Genomic DNA, 20070 nt, shown 5'->3' on the forward strand with positions numbered 1-20070 from the left:
CAAACCATGACCAGGAATACCAATTTAACAGGTTGGTATTTAAATTTCAGTGACAGTACACAGGTTAATAGAAATGGTAGGACACGCAACACATCTTAAATCTTATCATCTTCAGGGATCAGGTTTGATTTGCCAAAGAGGTACACAACGAAACTACAGGACACAATATTCTTCAAAAGGCATTATTCATGTTCCTGAGCTCGGGCCTATGAGCTCACAAGGAAGGAAGGAAACAACACAATTTAGGTATCCTGAAGATATGAGTGTTCTCCAAGAGGCTACGCCAGCCCTTTGGGATAGATAGTATGTTGGTTTAAAATACATTCGGCCTTTCACTTTAGTAAAACTTATTTCAGATGGATTATTCTAGCTAATAGCTATTGAAGTTACACCTATATTCTGTAAAACAGCAATCCCTCCCAGAAAATTTCTCTTCTAGACTGACAGTGTTAAAATGTTTGAAATCTTTCAAGTAGTTATTCAATAACTCGGAAAAACTCCGAGTGCTGACATCCAGTTCTTGTCATAGCATATTCCTTTGGCTGGCATATTTCAAAGGACTGCAGGCTATTCTTTAATTATTAATATTGTTTTAATTTAGAACAGACGACAATCTAGAATAATCACAAGCCTGAAAGATTTTTAAACTATCAAGTAAATTTACAGACAAAAGTAAAAAATTGGCTCCTCACATTTCTAGTAGTGTTGAAAATCTAATATGCACAATACTCAAAATGTACAAATTATTATTTATCTTTAAGGGAAAAACAAAACCTCATTCAAATATGTAAAATTGAAGAATATTATTTAAAGATATTCACAATTTCTAAATTCTCAAAAAGCATGCTGAAACAAACACTACATTTAGTCTAGTCTCAATTCAATACAACATTTCAATTGTCCTGTTGAGAACAATGTAACACAATTTATATTAGTTTTAAAAAAAAATAAAAGTATAGTACTAGGTAACTGATGCCAATTGCTTTAGTTGCTGATATGTGAATAATTCATATATACAAATAAAATTACATTAGATCACCTGAGGAAGTTTAAATATCTAATCTATAAGGTGCTTTATTCACCAGTGTCCTGGCAGCCAAAATTCTCTCTAGGAACAGAGTAAAAAGCTGGGTGAGTCAGGCACAGGTGTCCAAGCAACTTGGCATCACTCACAAATGGTGCGTTTGCCAAAAACGTCACTGGCCATGACCGCAGGAAGCAGACTGGAAGATTGCCCAAGACAGCATGTTCTCACCACAAGTGAGGAGGCAGCCCTCATTTGAAACATTGAACAAAGCCATCCCTAAAGTCTGAAGCAATCTTTAGACAGGACACCGAAGCTATTTTATCTGACTTAATAATAAACAAAATCTGGATCCAAGTAAATGAATTGATTTTCGATTGTTCCATACATTGTTTTTAGAATTATCAGTATTTGTACAATGAGAAATTACAAATAAAGGATAAGAAAGGGAAAAACATCGTCTTTGACATTCAACCTCAAAGTCAGAGAACTAAAGTAAGAAAAAGGGAGCATCTCCTCTGCTGTGCTCACTGCCCCCGGAAGCTCCCCCATGTAGGTATCAACAGGATCCCACGCCCACTGACTTCTGCGAGGTTCAGCCTATGGAAAGTTCGTAAAGAAGATCAGAGAGAGAGAAGGGAGGGAGGGGCGGTCAAGGTTTTGAATACCCAGATTCCCTCCCTGTATGGCTGCCATCTGGCTGGCTGTGTCCTTGACAATGACAGCTCCTCTCTAGATGGCCTTTCCACACAAATCTCTCCCGAGTCCTGCAATCACCCTTCGGATCCAGAGAGAGCTGGTGCTTTACTACTACCTCAGAAGTATCGCTACTCCTGAGGTTTCCCTGTACCTTTGTCAAAATGCCTTTTATTCAACACCCTTCCACTTGTCCTAACATGAGAGTGCCATTAAAAACTCTTCTGATAATAAAATATTAATTAAAAGATGTTTTAAATACAATCTCAAGACAATGAAAAACTATCAAGGCACAAAAACTATAAGAAAGGTTCTTTTAAATTGCTATATATCCTTTTAAATGAACTACAAATATCTTATCAAATATTATCTGAGTCCATCAGATGATAAACAGAATGAATGTTACTTTGCATAATCTCATTTTTAAATGCGTGAGTTCAACTGCTCTAAGACTTTTTTAATGTTTATTTATTGATTTTAGAGAAAGGGGATAAGATTTGTTACCCCATTTATTTATGCATTCATCAGCTGATGCTTGTATGTGCCCTGACTAGGGATCAAATCTGCAACCTATCAGGACGATGCTCTAAACAACTGAGCTACCCGGCCAGGGCAACAAGATTTTTTTAAAACAAGAAAATGTATCAAAATATTAACAGTGATTGTTTCGCGTAAAGAGATTTCAGTGATTTTGCCCCTTCTGTTCACCTCTATTTTCTATGATGAACATGTATTACTTTTATAATAAGGAAAAATCTTTAAAGAATAAAGAAGCCACTGAGGAAAAAAGAGAAATTTTCAAATATGAAGGACTATTAATACAAAAGAAAGAAGTATTAAGATATCTTCGGGTGGGGGGCTTTCCTGGAGATCTCACAAATCCTTTCATCTGGGTTTCCTATGCTACATCTAGGGATTGGCAGAGTTTTTTAAAAGCAGGCTACCACAGCTTCTCTCAGCATGTTGAGTTGACTCTGAATATATTTCCAAATCCATCTTTCAAACCTTACCTCTTGTTCTCCTAGGCTCTCCCCATTAAATGATCATCCAAACAAGGATCATGAAGTAGGTGACATTTATTACTGGCATCCTCACAACCCAACCCAATCCCACCTTCTCCTATCACCTATTCATTCTTTTCCTCCCACCTCTCAAATTAGACTGAAGGTGCTATGTCACCTGGAGCCTGGGCCAGCCTACTTTATCTTACAAGAGGGAGAAGCCCAATTCAAGGGCTCCTTTATAACCAGGGAGTCTTTAGACAGTGGTCAATACCCATGATGCTTTTGCCCTTTCATGGTAGCTAAGATCTGCTCTCCGATCCTAAGACAGAGGCAGGAGAGGGAGCTGGGATAGAGGGCACTTTTGTTACTTCTAATAAGACAAAAGCTGGGATGCAGAATAAACCAAGATGATGGATCAAAAAGGCTGATAAGATGAGTCTTGGGATAAGTACATATGAAAGGGTATTAATTAAAAATATTGGAAAAAGAAGAAAGAAGTAGGGGAGAAAAAAAATGAACCCTCCCACAACTATAAACACCACAATTAGTCATCAAAGAAATATTACAGAGGCCCTGGGGTGAGGGTGAGTAGCCTTTTGCAAAAGGTGAACCAGACTGTTCTGACACTGGAGCCCTCTCAAAACTTCAGTCAACAGCCTGGAAAGAGGCCAGCTCCCCATGACATTACAGTACCTTGGCATGATGTAGGTCAACACCATACATGGAAAGCCTCTTTGCATTTTCTAAGAACTGAGAATCAGCTTGTGCTGGAGATAAGCCCCTAAGAATCAAAAGAAACAATATTATCTTATTGGTGGATGCAAAGAAAATGTGGCCAAAATGGGGGGAGGGGTGGATGAGCTTGGAGAGTTTGGGGTGCAGGGAGTAACACAGATAAATTTGCAGAAAAGTAGAAAACAGGTAAAACAGCTGAACTCTCAATCTCTAGCATTTTTATCTTAGGATCCTCTAATAAACCTGTTTATTACAAGGATATGCACTTCTTACCCTTACCCTTTTTCTCTTAGAAAGCTGCTTTTAATTTTTCCTACTGGGGAAAAACACCCCAGCAATAATGGATACAACATAATTAACAAAAAATAAAATAAAATGAAAGAAAAAAGTGATTTCATTTTTCTGAAACAAATTCTTACTCCTTAATTTTATTTCACTAGACTTGATAATAACAAAGATCAGAAGTATTTGTATTTGATTTTACACCTACAGCAGATGGTACGTATCACATTCTATCCACACTGAACGTATTTCCCTTCCAATCTACATTCCCAACTAAACCAATTTTAAGCTCCTAGAAAGCAGGAACATGCCCCATTAAACTTCATATTGCCCATAGCATTTTAGCACCAGATATTTCTAATTGAAATTACAATACATGTTTATTTGCATGTATAAAAATAAAAAATTAAAAGCATTTTGATATTAAAAAATAAAGTCAAATATTGCATTTAGCTTTTATGTATTTATTGAGTTTATTGGGGTGACATCCTTATATAATAAAAGGCTAATATGCAAATTGTCCCCTCTGGAGTTCAACTGACCCAAGAGTTTGACTGCTCACTATGACGTGCACTGACCACCAGGGGACGGCATGGAACGAGCCCTCCTGTTTCAATCCAATGAAGTCCCCAGGGAAGGAAGGCCCCAACCGGCAGCCAGCAGCCAGCAACCCACAGCCGAGGGAAGGAAGGCCCCGATTAGCCCTGATCATCTGCCAAGCCTAGGGACCCTACCCATGCACGAATTTTGTGCACCAGGCCTCTAGTTGGTTAATAAAATCACATAGGTTTCAAGCATACAATTCTATATCATCTTCCTATCCATGAACACGGTATATGCTTCCACTTATTTGTATCCTCTTCAATTTATTTCTTTAGAGTCTTACAATTTTCTGAGTATAGGGCTTTTACAACCTTGGTTAAATTTACTTCTAGGTATTTTAAGGTTTTTTTTGAAGCAATTGTGAATGGGATTGTTTTCTTAGTTTCCCAGATAGTTCATTATTGTTTATAAAAATGAAACTGACTTCTGAATATTTATTTTGTATTCTGGTACGTTACTGAATTCATTTATCAGTTCTGGTAGTTTTTTGGTGGAACCTATAGGGTTCTCTATATATAGTCTCATGTCATCTACAAATAATGACAGTTTTATATCTTCTATTCCAATTTGGATGCCTTTTATTTCTTGTCTGATTGCCGTGGCTAGGACTGGCAGTACTATGTTGAATAAGACTGATGAAAGCAGACATCCTGTCTTATTCCCAATCTTAAAGGCAACTCTTCAGCCTATTTATTATGATGTTGGCTATGGGTTGGTTTGTCGTATATGACTTTTATTATATTGAGGTATGTTCCCTCTATTCCCACTTTGCCAAGTTTTTATCATAAATGGGTGCTGGATTTATCTAATGCTTTCTCTGCATCAATTGATACGATCATATGGTTTTCACCCTTCATTTTGTTTATGTGGTGTATCATGTTAATTGATTTGTGGATATTATGCCAACCTTGCACCCCCAGAATAAATCCCACTTGATCATGGTGTATGACTTTTTTACTATATTGCTGAATGCAGTTTGCTAATATTTTGTTGAGGATTTTTGTATCTATGATCATCAGGCTATATTACTGGGCTACAATTTTCTTTCTTTGTTGTGTCTTTATATGGTTTTAGAATTAGGATAAAGCTAATTGTAAAATGAGCTTGGGAGTCTTCCCTCCTCTTGAATTTTCTCAAATAGTTTGAGAATAACAGGTGTTAGTTCTTCTTTGAATGCTTGGTAAAATTCACCTGTAAAGCCATCCGGTCCAGGACTTCTGTTTGCTGGTGTGTTTTTTATTACTGCTTCAAGTTCACTAGCTGTAACTGTCTATTCAGACTCTCTGAGTCTTCCTGATTTAGTTTTGGAAGATTGTATGTTTCTAGAAATTTACCCATTTCATCCAGATTGTCCAATTTGTTGGCATATATTTGTTCATAATATTTTCTTACAATCCTTTGTATTTCTTTGGTGTCAACTGTTACTTCTCTTTCATTTCTGATTGGGTCCTCATTTTTTCTTTGATGAGTCTGGTTAAAAGTTTGTTAACCTTGTTTATCTTTTCAAAGAACCAGCTCTTGGTTTCATTGATCTTTTATATTACTTTTTAGACTCTATTTCACTTATTTCTGCTCTGATCTTTATTATTTCCTTCTTTCTACTCATGGAGTTTTTTTAAAATATATTTTATTGATTTTTTTACAGAGAGGAAGAGAGAGGGATAGAGAGTTAGAAACATCGATGAGAGAGAAACATCGATCAGCTGCCTCTTGCACACCCCCCACTGGGGATGTGCCCGCAACCAAGGTACATGCCCTTGACCGGAATCGAACCCGGGACCCTTGAGTCCGCAGGCCGACGCTCTATCCACTGAGCCAAACCGGTTTTGGCTACTCATGGAGTTTTTGTTATGTTCTTTTTCAAGATCCTTTAAGTATAAAATTAGATTGTTAGAGTTTTTCTTGTTTCTTGAGATAGGCCTGCAATGCTATGAATTTCCTTCTCAGGACTGCTTATACTGTATCCCATAGATTTATGGGTTGTTGTGATCTCATTTTCATTTGTTTCAAGGTATCTTTTGATTTCTTTATTGATCTCATTGTTAACCCATTCATTGTTTAGTAACCTGTTATTTAGCCTCCATGTCTTTGTGTGTTTTTCAGGTTTTTTTTCTTATGATTGATTTCTAGTTTCATACCATATGGTCAGAGAAGACTGCTTAAAAAAAAAAAAAAACATAGAAAAGTCAATAAATGTGGTCTAAAAACTTCTAATCTCTAAAAGTTTCTTTCAAATCATTATCTTCAAAATTTTCAAAAATTTCAATTTTGCAATGTGGGACAAACTATAATTTTGTAGCTCGAGTTTTTAAAAGTTATGCTAAAAGAAGCCTTTTGTTTTCACACAGATATAAAAGTTCTTAACCTGTAATGTGGTATGTAAATGATTAAGTAATCCTTAGCTAAACCCCAGTCATCTTTTGTGGATAGAGAAACCACTTGCATATTTCAGTAATTTCTCCTACGTCCATCACCACCCACATTTCTGATTCAAATCCGGATGACTAATCATCTCCCTTGCTTTCTTATTAAAGATTGTAATAAAAAAATTAAAGGGCAGAAGGAACATACAGTAAATGCCAAACAAGTATGTGGGTATGCTTGTTTCAACTTTGCGTGTGTATAAAAGGGATTAAAATGGCAGTAGAAAGATGTCATAAAAAAAGGAAACTTTTCCGATATATGAAAACATTTAGCCTCCTGAGCATAGTTCCTCATATTATAGTCATAAAGACCCAGAAAGATTACCTCAAGGACTGAAGGGTGTCTTGGTTAGTACTAAGTGAAGTTCCAAAAGGAAACATGAGATAATACTACCATCTCTAATGTCTAGCAAGTTTTATAAAGAAGCTATTTAAACCTATCATGCCATTCTCTCTCCAGCCAGCAAGTCAACAGACCTGTGGGTTTTATGCAGCTCTACCACCTTCTCTTCCAGCTCCTTTGTCTGGGAGGGGGCAAACTGGAAGTCACTGAGGTCATGACTGGCATGTTCTTCTGGGTCATAATCTCCAAGTTCAGCTTGTAGTGTGTAAGATCCCAGGAGCGCATGAGTCACAAAAGAACAGGGCAGGCGGCCAGAGGCAATGTCCTGTCGGAGCTGAAGGCACAGGAAGTATCTGAGGAGCAGGGGGAGAAAAGGATTGAAGGGAACAAGTAGTTAAGATTGCAGCACTCATAATCCTTGAGTTCTAATATTCCTTTTGAAAACAAATATATAATATAGGCACTCTTCATATCCCTAGCAAAAAAAAAAAATCTTCTCTAAGAAGAAGCCCACCTTGCTCCTTGGACTCCCAACTTTGTGGCTTATATACAGAAACTGAGTCTAGAGAGCTAAGCAATAGAATGCAAACTCTGAACTTCTATTCCAGTAGTAGTGTATTATGACTATAATTATTACAACAAAGAGTTTTATGACCGAAGGTAAAAATTCCAATCACTGTCCCCTTGGATTTAAAACTAATCAAAATTAGCAAAAATTAATACAATTTTAAAAATAGCGGTAGCAGGTGGTAGGGGAGGCTGGGGTGAGGTCAATGGGGGGGAAAAAGAGACATATGTACTACTATTTGTAACACTTTAAACAATATAAAAAAGGGAAAAAAATAATTTTATCCCCCCTTTCACTCCCCCCCAAAAAATAGCAGTAGCCCTTAAGCATTAGCAAGAAAAGTTAAACTCATCCTGCCCTTTTTCCTCTCTACTCTTTTCAAACTAATTTCTTATTTTTCTGAGACACTTAACAACAATTATAAGTTAGTCTCTACTCTGAAGCTCTAACTTGCCCACTTACCCCATCTAAAGAAGTAGCTAGTTTAGTCTGTGGTAGAAAAAGGATGGGCTTCACAGTGAAGCAAAGCTAACATGATGCAACTTTGAGCAAGATAATTTATTCACCTAAGGTTAATTCACCACCTGTAAAATGGGAAAAACTACCTCCCTCTGAAGGCGAGGGTGAAAAATTAGATAATATAAACACATTGCATGGTATCGTGGGAATCAATATTTGGTAGCTATAATCATAATAATGGTATTATTAGTTATAATTATTATTCCATGTACCAAGTAGCTTACCAAACAGTTATAAAAGATTCTGTTTTTTCACTAAATAACATGGAGAAACATGTTATTTATATTCTTTGAGGATTTTTTTTTTTTTGGCCCCCTATCAAACTCCTTTTGGTGACATTTTAAAGCCTGATTGCTCAAATTTAACCAATTGCTAAGGTTACCAACGACCACTCCGAACTAAATGGCTCTCATTTTTGAAGATTTGTTAGCGACTGCCATTCCTACTGGCAGGTAGCCACCTTCGTGTGGACACTTCTGCCTAGCGTGGCTATCCGTGCCCCTGCCCCAACCTCCTCTTATCCTCTACCCAACACGTTCAAACAGGCGCACTGACTCTCAGCGAGGCCTCACTGCTGTTCAGTCAGAGAGCGCAACCCAGCACATGCCATCAGCCATCACACAATTCAGTTAAATCTGGATTACTGGGCACATCTGTCAGGCAGGCCAGAGACTCTTTACCATCATCATAGTCCCACAGCTGGCAAAGTATCTGCCACGTGGTGGGTGCTCAATAATTTTCTGAGAATGAAAATTGTCTCACTATCACTGCAGTCTGAGTGTTTTTATGCATTGCAGAAGCTCTCTTTCTAAGGAGGATTATATGTTTCCTTGACTCCTAGAAAAGCATGAGTATCACTGTACTTATTTTATTTTCATTTTTAAAATTCATTTTTATTGTTGACACTATTATAGATATCCCCCACTCCCCTCCCGAAATGATTCAGGTTATCCTCCAATTCTCTAAGGCTAATCAAGAACAGTGCTACTTCTCCACATTTTATGACAGTTTTAAGGCCTATCCACAGATTCCATCTATTACTAAAATCTTATTGCTCCCTTTTATAGTATTGTCTCTACTTTTCCCATTATCTCCACTTTTCCCATTGGTGCTTTCAAAGCTTAAGTTTTAAGTACAAAAAGCTTCCAAAAAAAACTGCAACAGCTCCCTGAATTTCCCACCTTGGAAAATTTACATTGCAGGAAAGAGCATTCTTTAAACATTATTCTGAACACTGTTTTTGCTTACTCCACCTTCTAAATGTTCACTCAAGTCATGGTGAAGATTTCAATCATGACAAGCAGGCCACCAGCTTAGGCAAGGTGGCTGGTCTCAGGCTGCACTACCACGGCTGTTAGTTAGCTCACTAGACTATATCATTTCTCCCCTTATACACAGAGAGACTGTTAAAGCCCAATTTAAAAGGAAAACCAAAACACTGATGATGTAAGATGCAATCACCCAAGAATTATCATCCTCAAACAAAATACTGCAAGCAGCAGTGTATGTACAGAGGTGTTGGGTCACAAAGTCCCAGTTATTTGCACTCCTGCAGTGAGGCTCTGTAGCTTATGCCTGCAAACCTGTCAACTTGTACACAGCTCACTGTGCAGTTACAAAAGCTACTATTTATTATTTACTAGCTGAAGCTAATTCAATCACAACTTAATTAGTACAAGTACATCCCTATTCAGCAGTAAGTACTAAAGGGGAAAAAATCTTGTTATTTAATCCAATCTTGGAAAGATAGCTCCATAATGCCTATTTCACGTGGATATCACACACTCTCTTAAGCACAACTACGCAACTTGATATTTGACAACACTGGCCCAGTAGAAAGCATCAAGGCACAGTAACCGCAAGAATCAAAAGCAGAGTCTCCCAGTAAGACCCTCTAGTTTTCTAAAAGTATATGTTATATATAAAAAACAATGTTCCTTGGCCATGTAAATAACCTTTTAAAAATATATACAAATCACCCTATCGACTTACTCTTACTAAAGCTAAGAAGTCCTACCACTGGTACCCAGTTGAATAGGGATAAGACATGAAGGCACAGGCAGACACAAGAATGTTCCTTGGTTACCATTCAAATACTCAGGCATTCTCAGAATCAGGAAATGCGTTCTTGCTCCTAAACTGAATCTTTTATTTGTAATATAAGCATATGTTTGTATATTCCAGACAATCTCAGAGGAGATGAAATGAAATGAAATAGTATTGGCTCTTACATAAGAAAGCGTATCTTATTATTTGATTGGGGCAACAAAAAAATTACAGTTCAACTGACTTTTAAAAATAATTTCATTTTCTAGCCTTATATCACCTTTGTAATATAAGACTAGTTCACAGGAACACATGGGTTGCATAATAAGAACTGAGTATTGAAATGTGAGATATTAAATATCAATGATTTTTAAAGTATACCATAGGAAATAGAGTTGCCAGCAATATTTTAAAAAATATTTCATTACTCAAATATAAAGATAAATTAAAGAAAAGTAAATAAAAATTTTCAAACTGGCAACCTTTCAAACTATTTTGGAACATCCACTTCCAAAGGCACTTCTAAAACTCAACTTAAGAAAAAATGTTTTCATTCGAATAATGAAATTATAACCATTACCTCAGCGAACAGAAATAAATGAGAGTATAAGTAAAAGTTCGTTTTTTATGTAAATATGAAGTACCTGGTGATATCTTCAGTCAATTGAGAAGGATCAGGAGGATAAAACTTCACATTAAAAGTGAACAGCCAGGGAAGATCTGTAATTATTAAATATCATGGTTATTCATCCAACCAACAGAAAGACTACTTATTTATTTATTTATTTATTTATTTATTTATTTATTTATTTTAATATTTTTACTTATTTCAGAGAGGAAGGGAGAGGTTGAGGTAGGAACATCGATGATAAGAATCTTGGATCAGTTGCCTTTTGCATGCCCCCCACTGGGGATTAGACCTGCAATCTGGGTAAGTGCCCTGACCAGGAATCAAACTGTGACCTCCTGGTTCATAGGTCGACGCTCAACCACTGAGCCAGGCTGGCCTGGTTATTTTCATAAAACTTAAAGGTACACTAGTTCCCGCATAAATCAGTTTAGAGAACTTCATATTTTAATTTAAAGAAAACATCATTTATAAGACAAAATAAAAAATAAAGTAAAAATCCATTACATAAATAACCCAACATTTAAGAATAATAGGATCACATTTTTTTTATAAATGTTTACTGGTACTCCAACAAACGTTTTGTATGGTGATCTATTATGCAAAAATTTTAATATAACTTGCATGGAATAGTTCTGAGATAAGATTTGTTTTGACCACAGAATTTGTAGATACCATATATTCTCCACCCTTTAAAGAAAAAAGCATTTTAAGATTTCTACACTGTTGCGGGGAGAAGGATAATGATCTAGTGATCACTACAGCTATTTAGGAAATTATTTATGGGTTATTTGAAGGAAGTGTTGAAAGAAATCCCAAAGAAAGGAGGTAGTGATAAATGTCACCATACTTTAAAACAATAAAATTATTTCCCAGGTTTTCTAAGTACACTAAATGTAACATATACTTTGCTGTACTGTGTCAAAAAGAATGACTGTATCAACCACGTCATAAATGACATTAAAAGTTAAACATCTATTTATACATTAACATTTAACCATTCAATATAGCATGCTTCAGGTGACTTTTAAAAACGAACAAAACACACACAACTCTGGGAAGAGAGAAGGTATTATTTTCCCAAAGGGATCCAAATAATTCCAATGGCCTGAATTTAGAGTTGTGCTCGAAGTTCGTAGTATTTCCAAATTAAAACCAAAAAGTATGCATTATTTCAGTTCATACACATTTGAAGGCCTCACAATTGTTTTAATTTACAGACTTGAAGAAAAATTTCTTTTGACTCCCATTCTTTTGTCCAATGTGTCATTCTGCCTTTTCTTGCCAATAATCAGCATACTAACTATACTAATGAATGGCTACTGTGAACACACAAGAACTTTTGCTGGATTTTGGTTCAAAACATTATTATTCTACTAATAAAGTCAATCCTGTTGAATTTAAGAAAGAGTTCAGTTTTGCTTTACACATTACAAATAAAACAAAGGGATACAGGACTTCACTGGCTACGGAGAGACACGTGTTTCTTGGTCTGCAGCACCATGCTGGCTAGGACACACATGCACTTCTTCAGCTGCTAACACATCAACAGTCATCACAGAACCATCACTTCTTAATGGATCCTTACTTATTTGTTTTCTAGGTATTAAAACTAGCACATACCTGCCTAGACATGATTTCAGGGATACGTTTCTAATGGAACACATATTTTAGAATGTATTTCCAATTCTAACATTGATAAAATGCACCAATAATGCTACGTTTCATTTAATTACATATTATTGTTATCCTAATTTTTACCTAGCTATATATAAAGTCAATCTAGCTATGAATTGTTTATATATTAATCATACGTAAGCCTTAGTATTATTATCTATATAGTTTTATTGTATACATTTGAAACATAAAGATTTTAAAACACATTTTACATAGGAACCACTAGGTTGTCAGTTGTCAAAAGTAACTAAAAAAAGGATTAATTTCTACCTTTGCTAACTGCCAATTAACTAAATAACAATAAATCCTAGCAGAGGCTGGGTTCAGATAGAACAAGCAGTTCTTTCATCCATTTTAACACCAGCAGAAAGACAGAAGTAAAATGCAACAGCAAAATTTCAGTTCCACAGCCTGCTTTCATGATTGGGACAGTAACTAACTCCAATAGTCTGAAAGAGTCAAATCCTACTTGTTACTGTTATTCCTCTTGCCAAACCGCAAGGGCAAAAGTCCTAAAATAACTTTTTAAAAATTTCACAAATAATCAAAACATAAGACCACCCTATATAATAAAACCCTAATATGCAAATCAACCGAACTGCAGAACGACCAGTCACTATGACAAGCACTGATCACCAGAGGGAAGATGCTCAATGCAGGAGCTGTCCCCTAGGGGTCAGTGCACTCCCTCTGTGGGAGCGCCATTCGGCCAGAAGCCAGGCTCACGGCTGGCGAGCACAGCGGCAGTGGCTGCAGGCAAGCAGTAAGGAGCGAGGGATGTCTCTCTGCCAGAGGGATGTCTGACTGCCAGCTTAGGCCCAGGGATCGGGCCTAAGCCAGCAGGTGGACATCCCCCAAGGGATCCCGGACTGCGAGAGGGCGCAGGCCAGGCTGAGGGACTCCCCTCCCCCGAATGCATGAATTTTGTGCACTGGGCCTCTAGTGATTCATAATCAGGAATAGTCCTGCCTTTCAAAAGTTAGAAAATCTCCATGACTCTGAAATGAGTGGCACATAAAAATAATCAAACAAAAGCAAAAACAAAACCATAGGAAACAACTCAATGGAACATCAATCATGTTTCAGAGGTTATCCTGCTCTCTCCTATGTGGGTCACTTGGCAGGTCTGGCTTCAGAGAAAGTGAAAAAAGCAAGCATCTGTGCCTTTCTGAATTCATGCACCTTTTAGAACATGTAGTAACTGTAGACAGGACAGAGGGAAAGCTCCGCTTTCTCATGCAGTTTCTTCCATAATATCAGCAAAATGTATCTGTGTCTCATTTTACTCCTTTTCTTTAACCCATTCCCCCTCTCCATCATGAAGCAAACATACACAGATGAAACACCAAGATAATAAATGCAGGGAGAAGAGGGAGGCAGGAGGGAGGAGGGATGAAGGGGGAGAATGCTGGAAAGCCAGGGGGTAATAGTCAAACCATCCCAGTTTGCCCAGGCCTGCCCAGGTATTATCGTTAAAGTCCCACATCCTGAGAACCCCTCAGTTCCTCAGCCCTGGGCAAATCAGAAAGGTCATTGTAATCAAAGATATCAATAACAGAAAAGAAAGATGAGCCTATAAGGAGAGGAAGTAGAAAAAATAAGATATGGGAGAGAGAGAGAGAGAGAGAGAGAGAGAGAGAGAGAGAGAGACTGACTTATGCTGAGAACAGAAAAGGGGGTTAGAAAAGGAGAGTAGAAATGATAGAAAAACTACCAAAAAGTTTAATAATTTGAGAGAGAAAGGAAAGAAATGAAGAAAAATGTGGAGAAGCTAAAGTGGGACAGAAGGTGGGCGGAAAGGAACAGAAGGCAAAGCACAGGCTGGCTCCAGTGTTTTGATGTCAGGAATAGTAAAGGCAGGGAATGAAACCCAGGGCACAAAGGGCATTCTGCTCTGGCACTCAGGGCATGGTTTCACTCCGGCCCACAGGCCCAGAGGCTCTAAGCATTTTATTCTCCTGCCTGAAAGTTCCAGCTGTTGTGGCTCCCTAACTTTTCTGCTTCAGTCACTCACAGACCCTGCAGTACATTAAGTACTGATTTCCTGTGAGAGGTTTCTCTGTGGTAAAAATGTTTCTTGGCACAGATATGGCAAAGCCAGCCACAGGCCAGTCAACCTGCAGAGGCAGAACCCACAGAAAAAACTGAAGCCAGTTAGGATGGGACACTGAACGTCACTTTGGGAGTCCATGATGAAAACAAATGGGGATATGGAAGAAAGGGCCAAGCAGGACTAATGACAAACCCAGACTCAAAGAGCACGTTAAGTGGCCCGTAGGACAAAGGAATAGAGAAGGCAATGACCTCAGAGGACTGAAAAGATCCTTCTACACATTTTCTTCCCTATAATCCTCACTCCAGCATATCTACAAACAGTGTATTTATAAGCCTCTGGGGCCAGAGATACCCTTATTAAACTAATTACAAACTTCCAAGATAAAGTGGATAAAGTAATAAGTTTACCTAGGGTAAAATTTACATAGATAATAAAAGTTACAGAAAAGCAGCTTCTCATTCTTTTCTACAGAGAAAAAAGTCAGATATATTTCAAAGTGGCAGATACTGTGAGAAAACACTAAGGACTATGACTCTAGAACCGATAGACAGTACAGGAGTCCCTAAGCCCTATACAAGTAGTCATGATTCCAGAAAAATATCGTTAGTAGCCTTCACTTCCCATAAAACACAAATGCAAAATAGAGCTGGCCATTCTATGACTATCTTATTATTCTAGTCCACAAACTTTTTTAAAAAGATTAACTTCAAAGTATGATTATTTGAATACTCACTTCTCAGTTGTCTCTTTATTTGTTTTGCAGGGTCTAACCAGTTCTGCAGGAGAGGAAAAAAGAGGTTAATCAACCCATAAGAAATTTCCCAGAGTCCAAAATGGAACTGTTTACAGTTCACATACTTATTTAAATGTAAACATCCTATATAATAAAAGCGTAATATGCAAATCGACCGAACGGTGGAATGACCAGTCGGTGGGGGGGGGGTGGGGGGGCAGGGCCGGCAAGCAGGCAACGCCAGGCCAGCCAAGGCACATGTCAGCGGGCAGAGGGAGGGAACGGCGATGGGGGGGGGGCGGGGAGGGGAGGCGGGCGACCAGCAACAGTGGAGGAGAGGTCGGGGGAGGGGAGGTCGGGGGAGGGGTGGCCGGCACCGTCCCCTGATCAGCCCGTCCAGTCACCTCCCACAGAGGGCGGCCGGGTGGCAGTGGCGGGGTGATAGGCGCAGTGCCATCCCCTAATCAGCCGGTCAGGTGGCTTCCCATAGAGGGAGGCCAGACTGCGTCGGTAGGACATCCCTGAGGACTCCCAGACTGTGAGAGGGCACAGGCCAGGCTGAGGGACATCCCCCCTCCCCCCCCCCCCCCCCCCCCCCCCCCCCAGTGCATGAATTTTCGAGCACCGGGATTCTAGTATTTTAATAAAGTCCTATTGGAAGTAGCTTCCACCTATTAGCATTCCACTGGGGTAAGTATTGGCTTGTATTTGAATGTGTTATAAATAAAATATTACAACAGTTTTAAGGTGAGTCTCTTGGGCTTCATTTTATGAGATATGAAATCACCTATCCTAATGATGAGATAATATATCTACATACAGTCTTTTTCTTTTATTTCTAAATTACAGTTTACACTCAATATTATTTTGTATTAGTTTCCAGCGTACAATACAGTGGTTAGACACACACCAAGTTTTTAGTCTATAAACTGTCAGAAACAGCCCCTGTGGACACTGAAATGAGAGCTCAATACCTGGCTCCAGCTCATAAAGGATACAATGTGAATTGGGAACTATTAGTTAAGAGTATATATACCGCGATCAAACACAATTATCTCAACTCCTAAAGCCAACTCCTCCTCCTCCTTAAACTTTGTTTTTCCCTGCAACTATGTAATGCTATGGAGAATACTGTCAGACTGGAGCAGAAATTTTCCTTCCTGGTCTTCGTGTAACATCCTGTTTAAACTTCATTCCAAGTTGGGAGTCACAATCATAAAAAACTCTATTTCTCTTTCCACTTACTACTTTCCTTTGAGAAAGTTAACATAAAAAGATTCTAGGAAACCATTATAACATCTTAACCTTTTGCACTCGGATGTCGAGTGTGACTCGACATGGTTAGCATTAGAATAAAGGAATCGAGAAAAAAGCAAGCGAGTGCAAAGGGTTAAAGATGAAAAGACCAAACTTGAACTACTGAGTTCAACCTAAAGACACTAAATATTTGTTTTTTAAAGCAATAAGCAAAAGATCCATCTAAAAAAATGTTTACGCATTTTTATTTTTTATACTTCTCCCACCTTATCCACAAGTCATTATTAGAGTTCACTTTACTTTATCTTCATTAACACAGGAGAACAAGTACATTTTTTTAGATAGAGTAAATGAATTCAAATAATCCCATTTAATAAAAGAGTAATATGCAAATTGACCATCACTTCAACACACAAGATGGCTGCCCCATGTGGACACAAGATGGCCGCCACAAGATTGCCAGCAGGGGAGGGCAATTGGGAGGGACCAGGCCTGCAAGGGAGGGCAGTTGGGGGCGATCAAGCCTGCAGGGGAGGGCAGTTAGGGGTGACCAGGCCAGCAGAGGAGGGAAGTCGGGGGCTTCTGGGCCTTCAGAGAAGGGCAGTTGGGGGGGACCCAGGCCTGCAGGGGAGAGTAGTTGGGGGGTACCAGGCCTGCAGGGGAGGGCAGTTAGGGGCAAACAGGCTGGCAGGGGAGCAGTTAGGCATCAATCATGCTGGCAGGGGAGTGGTTAGGGGGTGATCAGGCTGGCAGGTAGAAGCTGTTGGGGCAATCAGGAAGGCAGGCAGGTGAGCAGTTGGGAGCCAGCAGTCCTGGATTGTGAGAGGGATGTTCCGATTGCCCGTTTAGGCCCGATCCTACCGGGATCGGGCCTAAACGGGCAGTCAGACATCCCTCGAGGGGTCCCAGATTGGAGAGGGTGCAGGCTGAGCTGAGGGACACACTCCCCCGTGCACGAATTTCATGCACCGGGCCTCTAGTTGGATGTATAATGAGTTTCATTCATTCTATAAGTATCCCAAATAACACCTGTATTTAAAGAGAATTTTATTCAGACACATAAAGCAAACAATTAAAATGTTTATTATGTAGAAAATAATAGCCTAATGTCTCAACAAGATATTGAATTAGTACAACAGACATTAACTTATAAAATAAGAAAGTAGTAATAACAGGATGCTTTGAAAGCAAAGCTGCACAGACCCCTGTGGGTTTCACTACACCTGTCACAGCTTGTGCTTAGGGGAGCAAGAACCCAAGGTGTGCATAGCTCTCTGCCCTACCACTGGTTATATTCAAACCTCTCAATAAAAAAACTACCAGAGCTTGGTCTAGTTTCATATCACTGGTGTCCCAGCTGTGTGACCCAATGATGAGAAGGACCAGTGGAACCCTCTAATGGTACCTCCAGTGCGACGTTAAGGAAAGCTCTAATTCTCCTCTTAGAAAAGAGCCTGGCATTCAGTTTCCTTGGCCTGCAGCTGCTGTCCCAACAACAGCTGGCTCACAAATGGCCGGCTATGATGAGTGAACAAAAATGAGAAAAACACATCATTCAGTCTCTAGCCCAGACAGAGGAGAGACTGGGGGAGGGGCAAAGAAGGATCAAATGTGTTGGGGCATTTCATCCAAGGAAGTAACAACTACAGGAAAAAAAAACTGAACCAGAATCGCCTAGAGCCAAAAAGAAAAGAAAAATCCTTTAGAACATTAACACAGAGAAAGAGAGTGGAGGGGAAACTACTTAAAGACCTAGACAGCCTCTTCTAAATCTCCAGCTTCATTATGTGACAGGTGATCTAGATGCTTTGCTACAGAAGACGAGGAAAAACAAACAAACAAAAAAAAAACCTCTCTGTTCGAGGAGGAAGATGATAGACGCAACATAATCTTCTGTGACCCCCAGAATAACTTAATGTCCCAGCCATTTGGCAACTTCCCTTCTCACCAGAAGCACCAACCCCTTGTATGAATTACCTGACAGCTTCTGCACAGCATGGAGTCAATAGAGGTCTGCAGACTAGACCATGTGTGACAAGTTTCTATGCACCAGCCAGCCAAATTCAGACTCAGTGTCATTCTCAGACCACCTTCCACAACATTGCCAGCCACATTATTAAGACCCCTATCCAAAAACTAAGTGGGCAGAGTTTACCTTACGTGATCAAGTAGGAGCAGCAGAAATGACTCCTTTCCTTCATTCACCTATCCCTGTGGTGGGCAAACTGCGGCTCTTTGGCCCCTTGAGTGTGGCTCTTCCACAAAATACCATGACCTAGGCGAGTCTATTTTGAAGAAGTGGTGTTAGAAGAAGTTTATGTTTAAAAAATTTGGCTCTCAAAAGAAATTTCAATCGTTGTACTGTTGATATTTGGCTCTGTTGACTAATGAGTTTGCCGACCACTGACCTATCCCTTTGCTAAACAGGTGTCCCCTTTGCTAAGCACACTCACTTACATACTGTAAGCTCCATTCCCACCAAGGAATGAGGAGGTCTTCTTCCTCCCCAGTACAACTTAGCAAGGGTCAGGATAGACCATATTACTTGTATCCTCCATAACACAGTTTTAAGTAACCAGTAGGTACTAAATTAATACCTGTTGATTAACATCTGCCCGGTACTTGCTTCCTACCCCCCAATGCTGTGGTCATTTTAAAAAACCACAGGTTCTATTATTTCATTAAATTTATTTTTATTTAAATAATGAAATCCAATGAATACTTAGATCATGAGTGGGATATAAGTTTATGGCCTAGGAACAAAACTCAAAGTAAAAAAACAAAAATAACTTAATATGACTTTTGAAAGAAATACAAGCCTATTTAATAGACATAGAACTCTAACAAATAAATAATAAACTTCTTGGTTTTGACACATTAGGAGGAGGCTGGGTGGATCAAGAAGCAGACACAAAAAGGTGGAAAAAGTGAATGACATAAGTGCACACACATCATTATAGATTATGATGCATCATTCTCATTTTTTAAAGATTTGGCTACCACATTTATAGACTTTGGAATCAGAAATACATGGAGTCAAATCTGGCTTTCCACCAATTCTTGTGTGAACTTGGGCTTATTCTTTGGGTTCTTTAAGCTTCAATTTCCTCAAGTGCAAGATGAGGATCGTAACATCTACCTCATAGGATAGTTCTTTTCCTCAAGACTTTACCCAGCGTCCTTAACAGATAAGTTCTTTCTGCAATGATAAAATTAAATCGACATCATATTTTGTATATACCCCTTCTTCACATAATTTTATATTTTCAACAGACGAACAGAACGGGGGGGGGGGGGGGGATTAACTAAAGAACTTATATGCATATATAGCCCATGGACATAGACAATAGTGTCCTGAAGGCCTGGGGGGGTGGGGTTTGAGTGGAGCAGGAAGTAGGGAGAAAATAGTTTTACCTGTCTAGTCAGGTAGATGCCCTGCCTTCACTGGCTATATATTCTAATTGTTGACAGCTTCC

General features: G+C 38.9%; 1 protein-coding gene across 9 annotated transcripts in view; it reads right to left on the reverse strand.

The window, feature by feature from the left end:
* EPB41L2 (erythrocyte membrane protein band 4.1 like 2) overlaps positions 1-20070 on the reverse strand; it is a 199151-nt gene that overhangs the window by 55005 nt on the left and 124076 nt on the right. For all 9 annotated transcript variants that reach the window (XM_079781297.1, XM_079781296.1, XM_079781295.1 and 6 more), the window contains exons 5-8: positions 15338-15380; positions 10888-10963; positions 7245-7463; positions 3418-3505 (exon numbers count right to left, since the gene is read on the reverse strand). In XM_079781297.1, the coding sequence (XP_079637423.1) occupies positions 3418-3505; positions 7245-7463; positions 10888-10963; positions 15338-15380 (426 nt within the window). The remainder of the gene's footprint in view (positions 1-3417; positions 3506-7244; positions 7464-10887; positions 10964-15337; positions 15381-20070) is intronic.

This window comes from Cnephaeus nilssonii (genome assembly GCF_951640355.1).
Source record: "Cnephaeus nilssonii genome assembly, chromosome: 9".
NCBI classification, from domain to species: domain Eukaryota; kingdom Metazoa; phylum Chordata; class Mammalia; order Chiroptera; family Vespertilionidae; genus Cnephaeus; species Cnephaeus nilssonii.